We start from the raw sequence: 18,208 nt of genomic DNA on the forward strand, positions 1-18,208 counted from the left end.
TAAACTGAAATTTTAGACCCAACTTACAAATTTTAGCATTTAGTTTTATAACTCTACCTAACAATGTAAACTTAATGCTGTTTAACTAATGCTTACCACTAATTTTTTCATACAATTGCCTCCTTTTATGTTATTTTAATTCATGTTCTTTGTTGGCTGCAGTACATAATTCAGCAAATTTTTCAAGGATGGTACTTGAAAGATATACTTTCTCAACCCCTGTGTATCTGTGAATGTCTTCCAGTTGCCTTGGTACAGAAATAATTTGGCAGGGTATATAATTGGTTTAAAATTATTTTCCCTTAAAACTGTAGATACTGTTCTACTGTTTTCTGGCATTTACAGTTGCAAGAGAAAAATCTGAGGTCAGCCTAACTTTGCGCCTTTATAAGTAACTTGCCTTCTCTGTCTGGGATGCTTGTAGAATATTTTATTTATCCTTCCAATTAAAAAATATTACCAGGATATGTCTGGGTGTTGCTTTCTTTTCATTAAATTTTAATGGTACCCTGTGAACTTTTTCAATTTGCAGATCTAGCTCCTTCTTCAACTCTGGACATTTTTCTTCAGTTAGTTCCTTATAGTTTCAGCTTCATTTGCTTTGTCCTCTGTTTCAGGTATTCCTATTCGACGTAGATTTTATCTCCTGGGAAGGTGCTCTAGGTCTCTCTTCTTCTCTTTACTTGATTTCTTTTCTCTTTTTTTCTGCATGAAAATTTCTCTTGTTTTGCGTTAACTTCAGTAATTCCATTTTGTGCCCTATGAGGCTTGCACATTTCTGTTATCTCTATGAGCTTCCTGATACCTTTCAATCTCTCTGGCAATAGCCTCTTTATCATTGAGCATAGGTCTTTAGGCTCCTGTGTGATAGGATACTCAATCCTTACTACCTCATCTATTTCCACCGCTATATTCAAGAGGCGGCATTTTCTCAATTACTTAGTTGTCTTTCTTCCGAAATGCGGTATTACGACCTTGAAAATAATAAACAGAACTTAATTCCCGACTGTTTGATTGAATCAGCACAAAGATTCTCACCGTTGATTATTCACGGTTTTATTGAAATGTTTGATTTTTCCTTCTTACCTTTTGAATAGTACTTCTAAGCAATGGGACCAAAAGTGCTCCCATTAAAGTAGATGTTCCGAAGTACCGAACAAAACAAAACAAACGTCCAAAACAGTGCTCCTACGTAATCTCTGCCCGCCTCACGTCAGGGCCAATAGACTGGTGTAGCTTTATTGCTGAAGGGGCTGTAGCGCGGATCAATTGCAAGGCTGCAAACTTCAGCCTGCTAAGACAAACCCCAGCACGTCATCGCGCTCCACCCCCGCCCCGCCCCGCCCCAACCTGCCCGGCCCTGCCGCATCAGCGCGGGTCACGGGAGTGCGCACGCGCAGCATCCGGTTCTTCTTCCTCCTCTCTCCGATGACTCAGCTTAGATCCGGTACCGCCTTGAAGGCGGGGCTGGATCCTAGCTGCGGCCAATGGCGCACGGGGTGAGGGTTGAAGGGTGGAAGGTGCTCCTTGCCGGTTGTGCTGGTTCCTTTCAACAACTGTGCTGGCTTACCTGGTCGTCATGGAGGCAGTCTTGACTGAGGAGCTTGATGAGGAGGAGCAGCTGGTGAGAAGGCATCGCAAAGAGAAGAAGGATTTGCAAGGTGACGGGGGAATGGGAACCTAGAAGTCGCCAGGACCCAGGGAAGGGTGCGTGGCGGGTCGCTTCTGGGAAATCTTGAGGGGTTTCTGATCTGGATCCTCCAACGCTTTTCCAAAGTAGCCAGTGGTCTCTTCCTTCCCGCCTTTCCAAGGTCCCTTAATCCCCCAGACCTTCAGAAGCTTCCTCTTCTCCGGTCCGTCGCGTTCCCCCTACCCCGCGCCGCCGCCCGGGTGTGGGTTTCTGAAAACACCGGGAAGCCACCGTCTTGGACCCAGACCCCCTTTCCTGTCTCCCCTTCCTGTTCCTACCCTACTTGCCGACACTTGCCCTACTCGGTGCGTTTTGAAATATCTCACCTAAATTTTGAGGACTCGGAAGGGGTACTTGAAAGATTTAAAAATCTACTTTTTTTTTTTTAAGTTTTTCCACCTCCCACACCAAACAAACTCACAGTTAGGTTAATAAAATTTTTCTTTTTTTTTTTTTGAGGGGGTGTCTTAGCTTCATCTGGACCCTTCTCTGTAACTATCTGTTGTGTAATTACTCTTCTTGCTTTCATAATTACTTTTTCTAAACTCTTCACCGTTTATCATCCCCTTATTGTTACTATTTCATATTTATTCTTAATCCCAGGGTTTATGACTTAATGGTTTTGGTGGCTTTTCAGCCAAAATTCAGGGTATGAAGAATGCTGTCCCCAAGAATGACAAAAAGAGGAGGAAGCAACTTACTGAAGATGTTGCTAAGTTAGAAGCAGAAATGGAACAGAAACATAAAGAGGAGCTGGAGCAATTGAAGCAGACTTCTAAGGAGAGTAAAGTAGGTGAAGTAATGTTTCTCTTTGTCTGCCTTTGAAAGCAACTGCCACTTCTACTACACTGTTTATTATATAAAATCATAAAATCGGAGGGAAAGAAGTCACTTAGTCACGCTCATGCCATCACCTTTCATTGATATTTTTCCAACCAGGTTTACATGGTAGTGTGTTTTTTAAGGAAGGCCAGCAAAGAAAACTATTGCCCCAAAGATGAACAGATTGATAAAATGGACTAAAGGAAGCTTTACCAAATGAAAGTTGGAAGACCAGTCTCCTAGTCTCAGAATTGCCATTAAATAGGATTGTAACCTGGGCAAATTTACTTAATCTTCTTGAGCATAAGTTCTTCACATATCATATGATACCAATAGTACTGCTGTTTAAGCACAAGATTTTTTTTAAGAAATGGGATAACAAATGTGAAATCATTTTTTAAGTTAAAAGTGCTTTATGAACAAGTTGTAAAAGATGAAATTTACTCATGTTTCTTGGGTAAATTGTAGCATGTTAACTGTCATCATTTTAGCTAATATTTATTTCATCATTGTAGCCATACACAATGTGTTGTATGCCACACACTTTGTTTAATATAGTACATTAATTTTCTCATAATTCTCATAATAACACACTATAAAGTATTACCTCTGAAGTAAGTGTAGATAATCCCATTTTTCAAATGGGAAACAGACTCAGAGAGATTTAAAACTGTTCTAAATTTATAACAGCCATTGAGTACCAAAGCCTGAATTCAAAATGAGAGGTGTCTTACTCCAGAATGTGAATACTGAATTCTGTTATAATTTTATCTAGAGTGGTAGCTTATTACATGGGTTTTAGATACCAAAGATCACAGACTCCATAACCTCATTCTCATTACTGATAGTTAGAAAGTTCTTATGTCTATGCAAAATTTTATCTACCATAAATAAATTTTATTTTATTTGGTTCATTTTTGGTCTGCTGTTGACAGGGAAAACAGCTTGTCTGTACTGATTTACAGTTATTGTATTAAACATAGTTTTATTTTCTTTAACTTTTTTGTCAAGAGCCTGGCTTTCCGTGCCTTTTATTTCCAAGTAACAAGGCATGATGCTCTAGGTGTTTGTGTTGTTATAATCATGGTATTCCTAATTGTCTCCCTATCTTTTCTATTAGTGAGATAATTTTGTTTGCTCTCTCAGGCCTTTCAATTTTGAGATTTCTTTCCTAGGTTTCCAAGGACAAAAATGTTTAATTGTTAAGCTACATATTGTCCAGCTGTTAAAATACAAACTCTCATTTTACTTTATCTTTTTTTTCTTAAACTGAAGCCTGTTTTCTTTCTGAATGTCACCTGAATTCTTTTGTCACTGCTTTCTCCTTTTTTTTCCAGATGCTTTTTTGTATCTTGCCTGTTGTCAGTATGGCAGTTTGTAAAATTAGCACATTCCTCTGAAAAATATAAGAATCCTAATTTCACTAAAGTTGATAACTGCTCTTTGAAGTCTTAATCTGATTTTGATATTTTAATCATTTGGTCCATAGCCTTAGGGACTGCTGACTCTGGTATTAGAGGCCTTGATATGTTTCATGTATGTGTCATACTAAAAACTAGCTTAACTTATACTTGTGGAATAAAATACTAGCTACTAATCCTGATAGTTGTAAGTCTAGCAGTTTATTCTTTAGCAAACACATAACAGCCATTTGGTGATTAAGATTAGTTGTAATATCCTAACAATAATTATAGATTAAATTTTCTACCTAAAAGTTTTTCAGTTTGTAGATGGGAAAGGATAGAAAAATCTCAACTTCCTACCAGGGTCAAGAAGCAGTGCTCATCAGGTTCTGGCTAATTAAGATAGAGAAAGGCCTTTGCCACCACATTTGAGGTTATGAAAGTAGTAATGACAGAACCTTACATATTCTATAACATTTAGAGAAGGGAAGGGTGGAATGCTGAATGAGTTGTGGCCCTTATAGGAAGTATTTAGATGAATGGAGTAGGCATTCTAAGAAGGAAGGAAACCATGCAGGAATGAGCATTGTCTCTGAAGAGCTCTAAGGAAAGTTCTTGGGAATCTGACAATTCTCCCTTAAATACAGAGAAAGTAGACAGAACCATGTCTCATTTAGTATTGTGCTGTATCTAGTGCTGTTATTCAAATTTGAATTGTGGGATGACACATATTTGTGACTTTTGATAATAATTTAATAATCTAATACTTTGAATAATAACTTAAAGGTATTTTTCATTAACTTGTTAATGTTTTTTGTTTCCCTCAGATAGATTCTGTTGCTGTCAATATTTCAAACTTGGTTCTTGAGAATCAGCCGTTTCGGATATCAAAAGCACAAAAGAGACGGGTATGAAAGTCACCTAGTATTCGTTAGTGCTGTGTGTGTAATACTATCTTAGGTGTTGTATTGGAAGTGAATAGAAAAAAAATGGAGTTCCTTGCCAGAGGACCTGAACTAATATTTATTAGGCTTTAGATTATATGAAATCTCATTTAGTCCCAACAGTAATCCTGTGAAGTAGGATTTCTTATCCCCATTTTATAGAGAAGAAAATAGCCCTGAAACAGTATAAAATAACATGTCCAGTTTGCAGTTCTCATAGGAGAGTGGGGCTAGGAAAGGGGATGTGCAAAGGATAAATTTTTTTTTTTTTTTGCGGTACGCGGGCCTCTCACTGTTGTGGCGTCTCCCGTTGCGGAGCACAGGCTCTGGACGCGCAGGCTCAGCGGCCATGGCTCACAGGCCCAGCCGCTCCGCGGCATGTGGGGTCTTCACGGACCGGGGCACGAACCCGTGTCCCCTGCATCGGCAGGCAGACTCTCAACCACTGCGCCACCAGGGAAGCCCGCAAAGGATATTTTTTACAAATATGTTATTCCAGACTTAATTCAGAATTTGAAGAGTGTGAGCCCAGGTGATACTGATGTATAGCTTTGGTTAAAAACTATGGTATTAAGTGGTAAAATAAGAATTTGAATCTAGAAGTTAAGCAAGATATAAAAATATCAGAATTATGTAGTTATATATGTATTGGTTAGTTGTGATGAAAATTCAGAGAAGGAAAAATTCATTGTACTAAGTGTTACGTAGTTGGTATTTAAGGAAATATAGTTATTTAGTTAGGATATTTAAAGTCAGTGAAACAGCATGCACAAAAACAAATATGGGAATGAAATTTTGCCTCACTAAAGATCTGTAAGGAAACTGATTTATTGGACGTAATAAGTTTATGATATCAAAATTATGGGCGTGAGATTAGATAGGTAAGGGCTTTTGAAAAAGAACAAGGGGTTTAAATCCAATCTTTCTTTCCCAAATATTGTTTTATTAATACTTGATGTTTTCTAGGATTTAAATGTTTACACGAGCTTTGCATCTTATAATTTAGTACATAATTTAATAGAGCATGGAATTTGGTGTCAGTCAGATGGAGGTTTTAATCCCATTGTGGTGGCTTTGGGTAAGATTCTTAACCTTTTTAAGCCTCAGTTTCACATGTATAGAATGGGGGAAAATAATACCTACTTCATAGAGTTATTGTGAATATTAAATAATTTACTGTTTCCAAAGCCCTAAAACAACATTTTTACTATCATTTGGGTCAACAAGTGATAGTATTGTTCACTGTGTTAAATACTGCATGGTACACCTCTTAAGAAATTCAACCTAAGACAAGTTTTTTTGTTTGTTTGCTTGAAAGTTGCTTAAGTTGCACATTGTCATACATTTCTCATACTATTGTAAAATTTTGTTCTTGAGTAATTATTATAACTGTGAATTTCATAGACTGATGAAATTTAGGTTTCATGGTATTTTGGAGGTTATTTAGTTCACCACCTCTATACTTATGATATGTATTCTGTTATAGCCTTATTATTGTCATCTATTTTCTGTAGATCAAAAGTGAAGGGCAGAAGTTTTGCTTGGCAGAAACATAACAAAATATTTGTTGGAGTTGCCTCTACCTAGTAATTGCTATATCTTAGAGTAGCAACTATTTAATTCTGGCAAACATGACACAACTCTTTCCTGTCTTTATCAACACTTGTTCACCCTACCTGGTCCCTTAGGCAACAAAACAAACTAATTCCCTTACGTTTCTCAAACATTTTGTTACTTTTCTCCTAAAATATTGCATAGCTGAAATGCGTACCTTTTCCAGCTATACTCTCAAAAAATGTAGTATCTTTTATAGTCAGCTGCTTGGCAACACTTCTCTGCTGAGTCAACACTTGGCAGAGAAAACACCCTATAAGTAATGGCCAAAGTTTCTTATTGCTTTGTTATATTAATAGGATTTGGGGACAGAAAACACTGAAAGTTTATAGTATTTAAGAAAATGGAACCTGAAGACAGGGTAGATAATTGGGTATTAGACTTATGCCAAACCACTTTTATTTTCCCCCAGAGGCACCAAGGAATAAAAAGTCAGCTAACTAATGATGTCATCTATGGGAGAGATACAACTCTCTGGTAGAAAAACATGACAAAACGTTATGAAGGTTTATTATTGGAATATTGTAGAGCAAATCCCGTATTTTCAATCTAGAAAAGCATAGGGAGTATTTTATTTACTTCAGAGAACTTCAGTGAAAACTTATTGGTATGGTGGAAAGAGCCCAAAGTAGAACTTAGAAGAACTGGGTTCCAAAAATAAGAAATTTGAGAGCTGGAATGAGATCTAGTTCAATTTATTTTATAAATGAGAAAGCTGAGGCCCAGGTTGTCTCAGTGGCATGCTGAAAGTTTAATACAACCCCTGCACTAGTACCCGGCTCTTAAGATTTCTCTTCAGAGTTGTTTTTGCTCTATTACTATACTATTACGACATGGCTCTAGTTTTACTGACAATGTATTTATGATTTATGTGCTATTTTCATCATACATACATTTTCACTAGAATTTATTGGTGCCATTCTACCTCCAGGACTAGGGTTGTAGAAAGGAAAGTGCCTCATGCCACTGGAAAACTCTGCATGGTTGGGAGAACAATGCAATGTGTTTCCCACCTAGTGCCCTGAAAAGGAAATACAATTGCTTTGTAATATTGAAGCAGAGCATGAGGGAAAAAATGAAATGATTGGATTAGTATTTTAGAGGCTTAAATTAAGGTTTTACAGATAGTATAAAGTTCCACTCTTCCAGTAACTAGTACCTGACGTCATTAACTCCAGCTCCCATCTACTCCAACTTTTATTCTGATTCAGGTGCCTGGATAGAAGGAGCTCTCTGTGTTGTCCTTGGTCCCTGCTCTGCTTCTAACCAGCTGTATGGCCTTTGGAAATCTTTCTGCGTGCTGTTTCCTCAGAAGAGGAAAATGAGGGGTTTTGGATTAGATGATATTCAAGGTGCTTATCCTTCCTCTCCCCTCTGAAAATGTTTTTTATAGTCTTTTAAAAAGTAATAGTGCCATCTTGTGTTTTAAGATTTTATGCCACTGTGATCCACAGTTGTAGGTATGCAGTGAAATAAATTGTTTCATGGTATTTCTGGCATGGTTGGAGTTGGGAAGAAAAAGCAAATAGGTTTATGTTTTATTAAGAAGATAATACTGCTTTTGATTCAGGTAACTTAGAAATCACTTTAGGTTTATCTGGCACAGCACATAACAGGCATGTAGTAGAAGCAGGTGGCATTAAGTGAAATTGAAATTTGCCTTTCCATTCACATCTTCTGTCGTAAGGAAAGGTTAGATTGGGGAAATAAAAATCTTTACCTTTTCCTTCTTTTTCTTGGCTTATCTAAATGCTTCACTGTAGTTTGCTATCAATATCAAGATTTATATTGATAGAATGTAGTTTAACAATTTTTATTCTCTTAAATTGAAAAGCACTTGCTCCCAGTATACAAGTAAAACATACCATAGAGAGTTAGAAAGATGTTGACACACACACATGCAGGCACACACACAAAGCAAAATAAACTTATTTTGTAATCCTGCCATCCAGAGAAAAGCACCATAAATATTTTGTGTATCTCCTTCTAGTGTTGTTGTTTTTTAAACTATGTATGCATAGACTTAATATATATTAACTGTATACCATCTTTTTGGCCCCCCTACCTCATCTTTTGACACTTTTATCTGGTACTCTAGCTATATGAACCGTGTTCAGCTATGAAACATATAGTGCTTTCTGTCTTTTGATCCTTGCTATTCCAAGTGTCAGGAGTTTTTTCTCTTTTTTCCCAACCTTCCCACTCTACTTCTTATCCACCCTTCATGTCACAAATTTCTCATTACCCTCTCCCCATCCCATTATAACATTTGAATAAGGAAAGCAAGCTGCAGAGTGTAATGTATGATAGGACTTTTGTTAAAATACTGTTTTCTGTACATTTTCTATGAGTACATCTGTATTTATTAAAATACATAGAAAAAAAATCTAGAAGGATACATATCAGACCTCTAGAGCAGGCACTGGGATTGGCAGGGGAACTTTAGATTATCTGTAATATTCTAACTTTTTTATAGAGAAGAATATTTTTATCTGTTACTTTAGTGAAATGTGTGTGTGTTTGTATGTACACATTTTTTTTTTTTTTAAAGCTGGATATATAGAGCTCCTATACCCTTCTAAAGACCTTAGCCATTTAATGCCTCGCTGGTGAGCTGGTGATTTAGCACATTAAGACCTCACTGGTGGAGTGATAAGTTAAAAAGTTTGGATTAGCTTGGACTTAAGTATGACAATGATGTTGCTTTAAGGCCTAGGACAACTCAGTCCTAAGATAGTACTTTGAAATCGGTAAGTAAAGTTTTTAGATACTTGGCATGTAGTTTTTTTTTTTTTTAAAGAAGATGTTAGGAGTAGGAGTTTATTAATTAATTAATTTATTTTTGCTGTGTTGGGTCTTCGTTTCTGTGCGAGGGCTTTCTCTAGTTGTGGCAAGCGGGGGCCACTCTTCATCGCGGTGCGCGGGCCTCTCACTATCGCGGCCTCTCTTGTTGCGTAGCACAGGCTCCAGACGCGCAGGCTCAGTAGTTGTGGCTCACGGGCCTAGTTGCTCTGCGGCATGTGGGATCCTCCCAGACCAGGGCTCGAACCCATGTCCCCTGCATTAGCAGGCAGATTCTCAACCACTGCGCCACCAGGGAAGTCCGGCATGTAGTTTTTAAATAGACTTCAAAGAAAAATTTGAGGGCTTTCTTTGTCCTAGTACAGAGCTAGGTGCTGTACACACAGATGAGAAATAACATTTGCCTTTAAAGGAGTTCACAGTATAGAAAATTCTACAAGTGATGAGATCATCAATAGGATAATGCTTGTGGGAGATGGGAGAAAAATGTTTCTGAGAATTTTATATTTCATCCCCATAATAAATGTAAATTAGTCCTAATTATTAGGAATTAACTTTCCTACACTGTCCTCTTCATAGGACAAAAAAGCTGCACTGGAAAAGGAGCGAGAAGAAAGGATAGCTGAAGCTGAAATTGAAAACTTAACTGGAGCTAGACATGTAGAAAGTGAAAAACTTGCTCAAATATTGGCAGCTAGACAGTTGGAAATTAAACAGATTCCATCTGATGGCCACTGTATGTATAGAGCCATTGAAGATCAACTGAAAGAACAGGACTGCAGTCTGACTGTGGCTGCCTTAAGATGTCAGACTGCTGACTATATGCAAAGCCACGTGGAAGACTTTCTGCCATTTTTAACAAATCCTAATACAGGAGATATGTATACTTCAGGTAATTTATTTTTCTTTACTATGTCTTGTTGTGGTTGTGGTGGTTGTTAAATAAAGTGCTTCCTGGAACTGATAATAAAAATAACCTGAATGGTCCTTATGGGGGAAAAAAATCTCAACATTTAGGCAAAATTATTTTCTATAACTTTAATAGATACTAGCACATTTTGGTTTATTAAGATCTTTTAAGTACTTAACTATTTTGTAGTTAAAATATATTAATCTTTTATCTAAGATAGGAATAGGATTCATTATTACTATTTTTAAAAGTGTGTTAATAAGTTCTATTTCACAAAGTTAAGCTTTGACTAGTCTCTGGAAGTATAGGGCCTGAAGACCACCAGTATAGAATGATTAGGAAAACTAATTCCTCCTTTTATCCTGTAGTTTGGGAGATTTAATTTTATTCTCAATAAGCTATAATATTCAGGCAAAATTTGACTTTGCAAAACCAAAAACAGATGAGTTAATAACCTGCCTTATTATTCTCTATAATACCTTTGATAGTTGGGAAGGTAAAAAAATGTACAACGAGCAAATAAAGGAGAGAGCAAGTGAAAATCTGAAAAAGTTTCTTAAAGAGAAAGGGGAGTAAGGGAGAAAGTTAGTCCTTGAGATAAGACAGCAGGTGTGTCAGTATCTACTGGGAGCAAGTCATATGGCCAAGATGTATTGAAGAGGGAGGGGATGGTTAAGGGTGACTTGTTTAATGGAGTCCCCAACTGCTAGTTGTAGGGCAGTGGCGAGGAGGTGGCAACTCAGCATGGTGAATCAGAGAAAAAGACAAAAGACTTAATTACCTTCATTCCTTTAGACTTTAGACAATATTTATTGAAGGCCACAGTGTGGCAAGATCTACTCTAGGCACTGTTCTGAGCACTGGATATGAGACAGTGAATGAGACAGCTACACGGGACATATTTTCTCCTAGATGCCCATAATTCTTTCCCCTTCCTCTAAACAGGAAGTTAGAGGTGTTAGTTTCCCATGTTAACTTTCTGTATAAAAGTGTGTATGCTCAAGATATGCCATTAAACTCTGCAATTAGGTCTTTTATGTCCTCTCAGGACTGATCTAGGAAGACCTTTCTTTGGCTAGAACTGATACTGATAACAAATAAAGTAGACGTTTCCAAAATATGTGAAGGCACTATTTGATGCTATCACTGGGAAAGGAGTTTCAACTCATTTTACTTTTACTCTGATTCTCTTCTCACATTTCTTACAGTGTCTTATAGTGAACCTGATATTATAAAGGATGCATTTTTTGGTCTTTCAACATATTCCTTCAGATGCAGATTTGGACTTTAAAATGTGAATATGGTGGCAATCTTGGGGTCATTGCTTGGGTCAAGAGAGAGGCAGGCTTATAATGTAGTTGAGGTCGCTGGGCCTTAGGCTGAGGGAGAGAAGCAGAGATGAATTGCTTTGCTTTTCGATGGAAAGTTTGAGTGAATTAAATTTGGATTGGGAAATGGATTAAATTCTGGAGAATATAGGTAGAGAAGGAGGAAGTTCATAACTTGGGCAGTTTCATCAGAAATTGTGGGAGGTATAAAAGGGACTAACATGAGTTCTAAAAATTATTAAGTGCTATATTCTGATCTATTTTCTACAGAAGAGTTTGGAAAATACTGTGATGATATCATAAACACCGCTTCATGGGGAGGTCAGCTTGAGGTAAGTTTGTTATTATTCATAGTGGCATTGTTAAATTATTTTAAAAAATCCCTTCTGTAGTTTTCAGACATATTTTTCAGATGATCCAAATTTCCCTTTCAAGGTTCCTTTTCTTTATATATTTGCTGTTTCTCTACTGAAGCATTGAAAAAGGGAGTTAATATTCTTAGGCCTTTAATTTAAGTATGTACCTTTGGGAACTGAAGCACTATTTCATTTTAAATAGCCCAGTGTTTGATCATTGTGTTGGTGAGGCTAGTGTTGCATCTGCGTATTTCCATTTGTGATATTGCTACTGGCCATATATTTGAATTTATGGACATATGAAAGTGAAGATTTTACTCAAGTACAGTAAAATTTACCCAAGTGGCTCAACTGATGAAAATCACTATTGGAAAAGTAACATCTCTTACATCAGAAATAGAAAACAATATTTTAATGTGAGAATACACGTCAGATCCTCTCACAATACATCAATTACAATTGTGTCTTGAGTTCCTAGTTGATACTGACTGACTTGAAAGCAGTATTTGATGCATTAAAATTCACTTGTAAGAAAACAATATATTTAGTCACTTGTAGGGAGTTAATCACGATTTTTTTTAAGCTCTAATTATTTATCTTACTGTTAACTTTGTTTCATTAAAGCAAAATAAAACACCTAAGTGGTCCAAGTGGTGATGAGATAGCCTGGGGTATTAGAAGTCAGGGAGTAAGGGGGAAAGACTTGGGGCTAGGTTGTGGTTTTTTTTTTTTTTTTTTTTTTTGTGGTACGCGGGCCTCTCACTGTTGTGGCCTCTCCCGTTGCGGAGCACAGGCTCCGGACGCGCAGGCTCAGCGGCCATGGCTCACGGGCCTATCCGCTCCGCGGCATGTGGGATCTTCCCGGACCGGGGCACGAAGCCATGTCCCCTACATCGGCAGGCAGACTCTTAACCACTGCGCCACCAGGGAAGCCCTAGGTCGTGGTTTTTCCTTGTGCTTCTCAGTTTTGTGACTTTGGGGGAGTCAGCCAACCTCCTGAGCTCCATTTTCCTTATTGAATGGGGATAATAAAACCCCTATGTGTATATGGTAGGCCATTTGTGGATATTAAATAAGGCAAAGAGTATATGCATAGAAGTTTGTAAGCTAAAGTGCCAGATAGATGAATCTAGCAGTATAATTAATATTATTGTGTAATTATGATTAGTCATCTTAAATAGTTTGTGGCTCTATTTCACTTCAAGAACTATGTTGTTTGGAGATATGACATAATTGCTTCTTCAAAGTCTTTTTCTTAGCAGTGCTATATTTGTACCTCTTCTGAGCCACCAGAGGGAACTGTGTCCACTTGTTTTGTATGCCTCTCCTGGGTCTCTGAAACTCGGGAAGGTTAGCTTTGTGACTACATTAGGAGTAATTAAAGATGCTTGAACTTTTTAATAAGAATCTCAAATTAATTTGAGTTCTAGAGACCTAAGTGACTCTTTTTAAATTGAGAAAAACCTTTTAAAACATCTTTTGAAGGACATTTTCTCATAAATTGTTTGTGAATTCATTTGAAATGAGTTTCTGTTTTCACAATGGGGTAAATTTAAATTATTAAAGAGAAATTCTTTGTATGATTTCTGAACACTTAGATGGGATATTAAGATTTCCAGAGCTTGTTTTGCACCCTCCATTCCATGCTGCCTTTTAAAAAATGTTATTTTAGGTATAAGAAAAAAGTGCCTCAAAGGAATATTTTACGAGAGAGAACATGGGATTAAATTTGCTACTGTGTAGCACAGAACCTTTTCCATATTCTTGAATTAATTTCTTATCTTCGTTTAAAATTTCCTAAAAGGTCCATGTTCTGTTATAATGGGGCAGATAAACAGATCAGTGCATTATGACTGAAAACTGTTAAATGATTAATTTGTTTATGAACTTGAGCTCTAGAGTCAGACTTCTCAGTTCAGTTGCAAGTCATTTTGTTTCCTTGTGCTTGACTTCTCTTAACCTTTCTCTACCTGTAATTATAGTCTTTAAAATGTATAACAGTAGTACCTATCCCGTAAGGTTATTGTGAAGACTGAATGAATTAATACACATAAAGCACTTAGAATGCTTGGTCAAAGTAAGTCTAAAAAAATGTTACTACCAATATTCATTATTAACTATTATTCATCCAACTTTAAGCTCTAATTTTATATCATGTGGCATGAACTTAAAATTGTATGTTAATCAGTTGGAAATTCCATGAAAGGATAGTGCAGTTCATAAGCTAACTCATTCTACTCATGCCTTGAAAATTATAGAGCAGTTGTTCTCAACATTAGTACAATAGAGTCATCTGAAAAGCTTTTAAAAAAATAAACCTCCTATTCTTTCCTGCTTCCTCTGTCCTTCCCCTACCCCCTCTCAATTGTAATTGATTTGATCTGGTGCCTGAGTAACAGTATTTTTAAAAATCCTTTATTATGGAAATTTTCAAGGCATATTCAAAAGTAGAGAGACTAGTATAATGAATTCAATTTACTCATCCCCATGCTTCATTAACTATGGCATAGATATTTCCAAAAAGCTGTTTTACATCCAGGGCTTGAAACTTATGCATTTGATTTAGTAAACATTATATTTATTTGATTTTTTAACAAATATGTGTTAAGTGCCCACTATGTGCTGGGCTCTTGGTGTACATTAAGGAAAAAGAGTAGATCCCTGCTCTGATGGTTGCCCTATTCATGCATAAATTCAGTAGTTTATGATTTGAATAAGATTTACCTCTTTATTTCCCTTACTAATATATATATTGTTTGTTTGTTTTTTGGTTTTACATTTTCTCTTTTATAGCTAAGAGCCCTGTCTCACATTTTACGAACACCAATAGAGATAATACAGGCAGATTCTCCTCCTCTTGTAGTTGGTGAAGAATATCCAAAAAACCCATTAATACTTGTGTAAGTACTTAGAAATTCCTACTATTAATATTTTTCATGATTAAGACAAAAAGGATTATGAAAAAATTTTAGGTTATATTATGTTGATTAATCGAAACAAGTCCATCTTCAGCAGCATTAATTATGCTTATTTTATGTAAAAGGCAATTACAGAATTAGCATTGTCAAAACATGTGATTTAGATAATTGTTTAAATCTCTAATGATTTAATCTTGTATATGAGTTAAGAATAAAGTCATTTCTAAAGGTTACAAAATTTTAGGATTAGCTCTCATGTTGTTCTGGTTTGACAGTAATGCTAAAAGTTTCAACAGGTGTAAAAGCTGAAATACATTCATGTTGCCTGATTGTTTATTCCTTAGAGATTTTTTTCTTCATATTGTAAAAACATGTTACATAATTGAGAGTTCTCTGAAACAGCATGGAGAGTTTGCCATTGGCTTTAGTGTTCATTAGCTAAGCCTACTAAGGTAGTCATTAATGGCTTGGGTTTAGGTAATAATTTAAGCTTGTTGAGCACTCAGCATCTCAGTTTTTCCTTTTTCACTCCAATGATTGTGTTTTACCTGACAAACAGCAGACAGAGTTATTGAACCAGATCTTACTGACTGCTGATGCTTTTCAAATGGTGTTGAACTTTTAAGTAATGAAGTCTATTGAATGATACCCTGTGAAGTGATTAATTCAAAATACTTGGTTTTATATACATAATAAACATTTATATACAGTGAATTGAATTACTTTTATCTAAATTACTTATTTCTCCTTTTTTTATTTCAGTTATATGAGACACGCATATGGCTTAGGAGAACACTACAATTCTGTTAAACGGTTGGTGAACACAGCTAGTGAAAATTGCAGCTAGTCTATAAAATGTTGCTGTTATGTTTTAGTACAGCGTGCTGATCTGAGTATTAATACCAAGTGTTGGATTGTTCTAAGTGTTTCTGGAAAAAAAACAACTACCTTAAATCAGTTTTATGGCAAAGCTACTAACAGGTTTTTTAAAAATGTGTCAAAGATAAACTTTCACCAATGTCCCCTTAGTGGTGTTTTAAAAAACAGTTGTAAGTCCCTTGTGGAGAACATAATTTATAGACCAAGATGGTACCCTGTTTGCTGATATTTTTATTAAATATAGGATCCTGAACATTCTGTTCTGTGTTGAAATAGTTAAAAATTTTTTTTTCTCCCTATTACTGAAAGCTTTCATTAACCGTGTCAGTGTAATTTTTCTTGAAGAAGTGAAATGACTCAGTCTCTTTGACGTTGCAATAATGTGGTGATGGTGATAGCAAATTTAATGAGTGCTTATAAATGAACGTGATTGCAGTAACTTTGGTGTTGATGGGATTAATGCTCTGATGCTTTTTATATAGCCCCATCAAAGTGCAGCTAAGAAGCTTGATTTAATAAAGAATTTAAAAATATTTATTCAGATGGGAATCAGTTGTTATATTTTAAGAAATGAGACAAATTCATAGGTAAATATGTTTCCAATCAGATTTAAACCTCTAAAGAAGTACAGATGTCTTTTATTTGTATATAACTTAAAAAGACTCAGCAGATTATTGCTTTTCTAACTCATTTGTTATTCCTTTCTGTTTCTTAACTTCAGAATGGTTGTACCATCATTTCTTGATTATCTTCTTAACTATAACTTTTTATATCTTTGTTGTATTTGCTCCGTCACTACTCAGCTACTTTGCTTGCCTTGCAGTCTTTTCCACTAAGAAATAGTTTTTAGTTTCTCTTATTCTTTAACTTGTGAAAATTGAAGGAGTAGCAATATAAAAGGGTCCAAGGCCAAATTTACTTCAAATTCTTCCTCTTTTACAATTTGTCTTACAAGATCTCTCCCTTTGCTTCATTCTCTAGGATTACAGAATGCCTTCGTTAACTTGTTATTTTGTTAGCCTTATTAATGTCACCTTTCCTCAAATATTTGAGATATTTGTCTCAAGTATTTGGGCATTTTTTATGTGGCTGAAAGCCACTGTTGAGCCAAGACTGTATAATAAAATCGGTACAATACTTTTCAGTTGAATGATTTGTCTAGCTCAGATTTTAGGTTACTTGTAACAGTATTCTAAGAAGATAGTACCCATATGTACAAATGTGTCTGATAATTTGTTATGTAAGGGGGTATTATAAAAATGAAACCTTTCTGGTTTGATCTGTTTTTCTCAAATAAGAAAATAACTAGTAAGATTTTGCATCAAGTTTATAAAATTTGAATTTTTTTCTCCATGAATGCGACTAATTTTTATAAGTAAATATTGGGTTTTATAATATTAAAAACAGGGTATCAGTATCACATGCCCAGCAGGTGACTGTGTGGGAACCTGGCAGGAGCTGTTCTGGTCATCTAGAGCAAATAAGTACTACATGAAGGTATTCAACTGCCAAAGATTAAAACCATTCTGCTTGCCAAACAAAATATATTCTGAAGGCTGCTTGCTTTGTAATCCTTGATCTGAATTTTTGGGGGGGTCTGAAATTTATAAAATAATGATATTGTAAAATACTAAGCAGCTTGGCTTTATTTTGAAGTAATCTGTTACTTTAAAAGAGAAGCATTAAGAAGTAATAAAACAAGATACAAAGATATCTAGTTATTATAAATTCCATCTATATTTAAAGTATTCTAAAATAACTTATTGGTAGCTATTTTTTTCTAGCAGGATGAGTAGAATTGTCTTGATTGTAGATATATTTTTTAATTTTTATTATTTTTTATTTTTTAAATGGCCAATATGGTAATGAACAGGGTTTGTATGGTCAGCTTCTCTTCTTTCTTAAAACTTGAGATAAAAATTATTTTAGCTGTAACCTAAACACTAAAATTAAAGTCTTTAAAAAATGGCAGATGTTAACTTAATAGCAGCATATACTAATTTAATTTGCTGTATGATGCTGGTCTCTTAGGGAAGTTTGATAAGCTTTCTTTTGTCCTAACTCAGAAAAGTATATGTTAGAGTTCTGGAATATGTCTTTAGCCAAGAATTTTATCCACTTAAATATGTTTTTTAACTTATATAAAGCAAAAGAGAATGTGTGTAACTATAGTGAGCAATAAAATTTTGTTCATATTATCTGATGTTTGCTAAAATAAAAGATGAGTGAATTAAATCAACATTTGTTCAAATTGTTATTCTTTAATAATTTTAGAAGTAGAGAAAACTTTTGTTTTAGAATTTTATTCAGCTTTTATTTTGTCCTCATATATAATTGAAAATAATAGTCACAGATTCTAATATTTATAACATTTATATTATTTTATTATTTTAAAATTATGAAAGGCAAATTAATTAGAAAAATATCTAAAACTATTGGGTGTTAAAGAAGAAAAGAAAAATGAATAAACATCTGTGTGTAAGAATATGAAGCAGTAAGAAGGAAATCTGTGCAAATTAGTGCTGCCACATATTTGTTAATA

The 18,208-nt window shown here is 35.4% G+C and overlaps 1 protein-coding gene across 3 annotated transcripts; it reads left to right on the plus strand.

The window, feature by feature from the left end:
* Positions 1-1,485: 1,485 nt before the first annotated feature.
* Positions 1,486-17,901, plus strand: OTUD6B (OTU deubiquitinase 6B). 3 transcript variants are annotated; one of them, XM_004286838.4, is made up of 7 exons: positions 1,486-1,661; positions 2,328-2,479; positions 4,743-4,823; positions 9,855-10,167; positions 11,784-11,845; positions 14,663-14,769; positions 15,550-17,901. In XM_004286838.4, the coding sequence occupies exons 1-7, from the start codon at positions 1,580-1,582 to the stop codon at positions 15,632-15,634; spliced, it is 882 nt and encodes a 293-aa protein (XP_004286886.2). In that variant the 5' UTR covers positions 1,486-1,579; the 3' UTR covers positions 15,635-17,901. The 3 variants fall into 3 exon arrangements, with proteins under 3 accessions (XP_004286886.2, XP_033267595.1, XP_049556248.1); XM_033411704.2 differs by having other exon boundaries at positions 1,520-1,661; positions 2,294-2,479; XM_049700291.1 differs by lacking the exon at positions 1,486-1,661 and adding an exon at positions 7,685-7,825 and having other exon boundaries at positions 2,461-2,479.
* Positions 17,902-18,208: the final 307 nt, after the last annotated feature.

Source organism: Orcinus orca, chromosome 17 (genome assembly GCF_937001465.1).
Source record: "Orcinus orca chromosome 17, mOrcOrc1.1, whole genome shotgun sequence".
NCBI lineage: Eukaryota > Metazoa > Chordata > Mammalia > Artiodactyla > Delphinidae > Orcinus > Orcinus orca.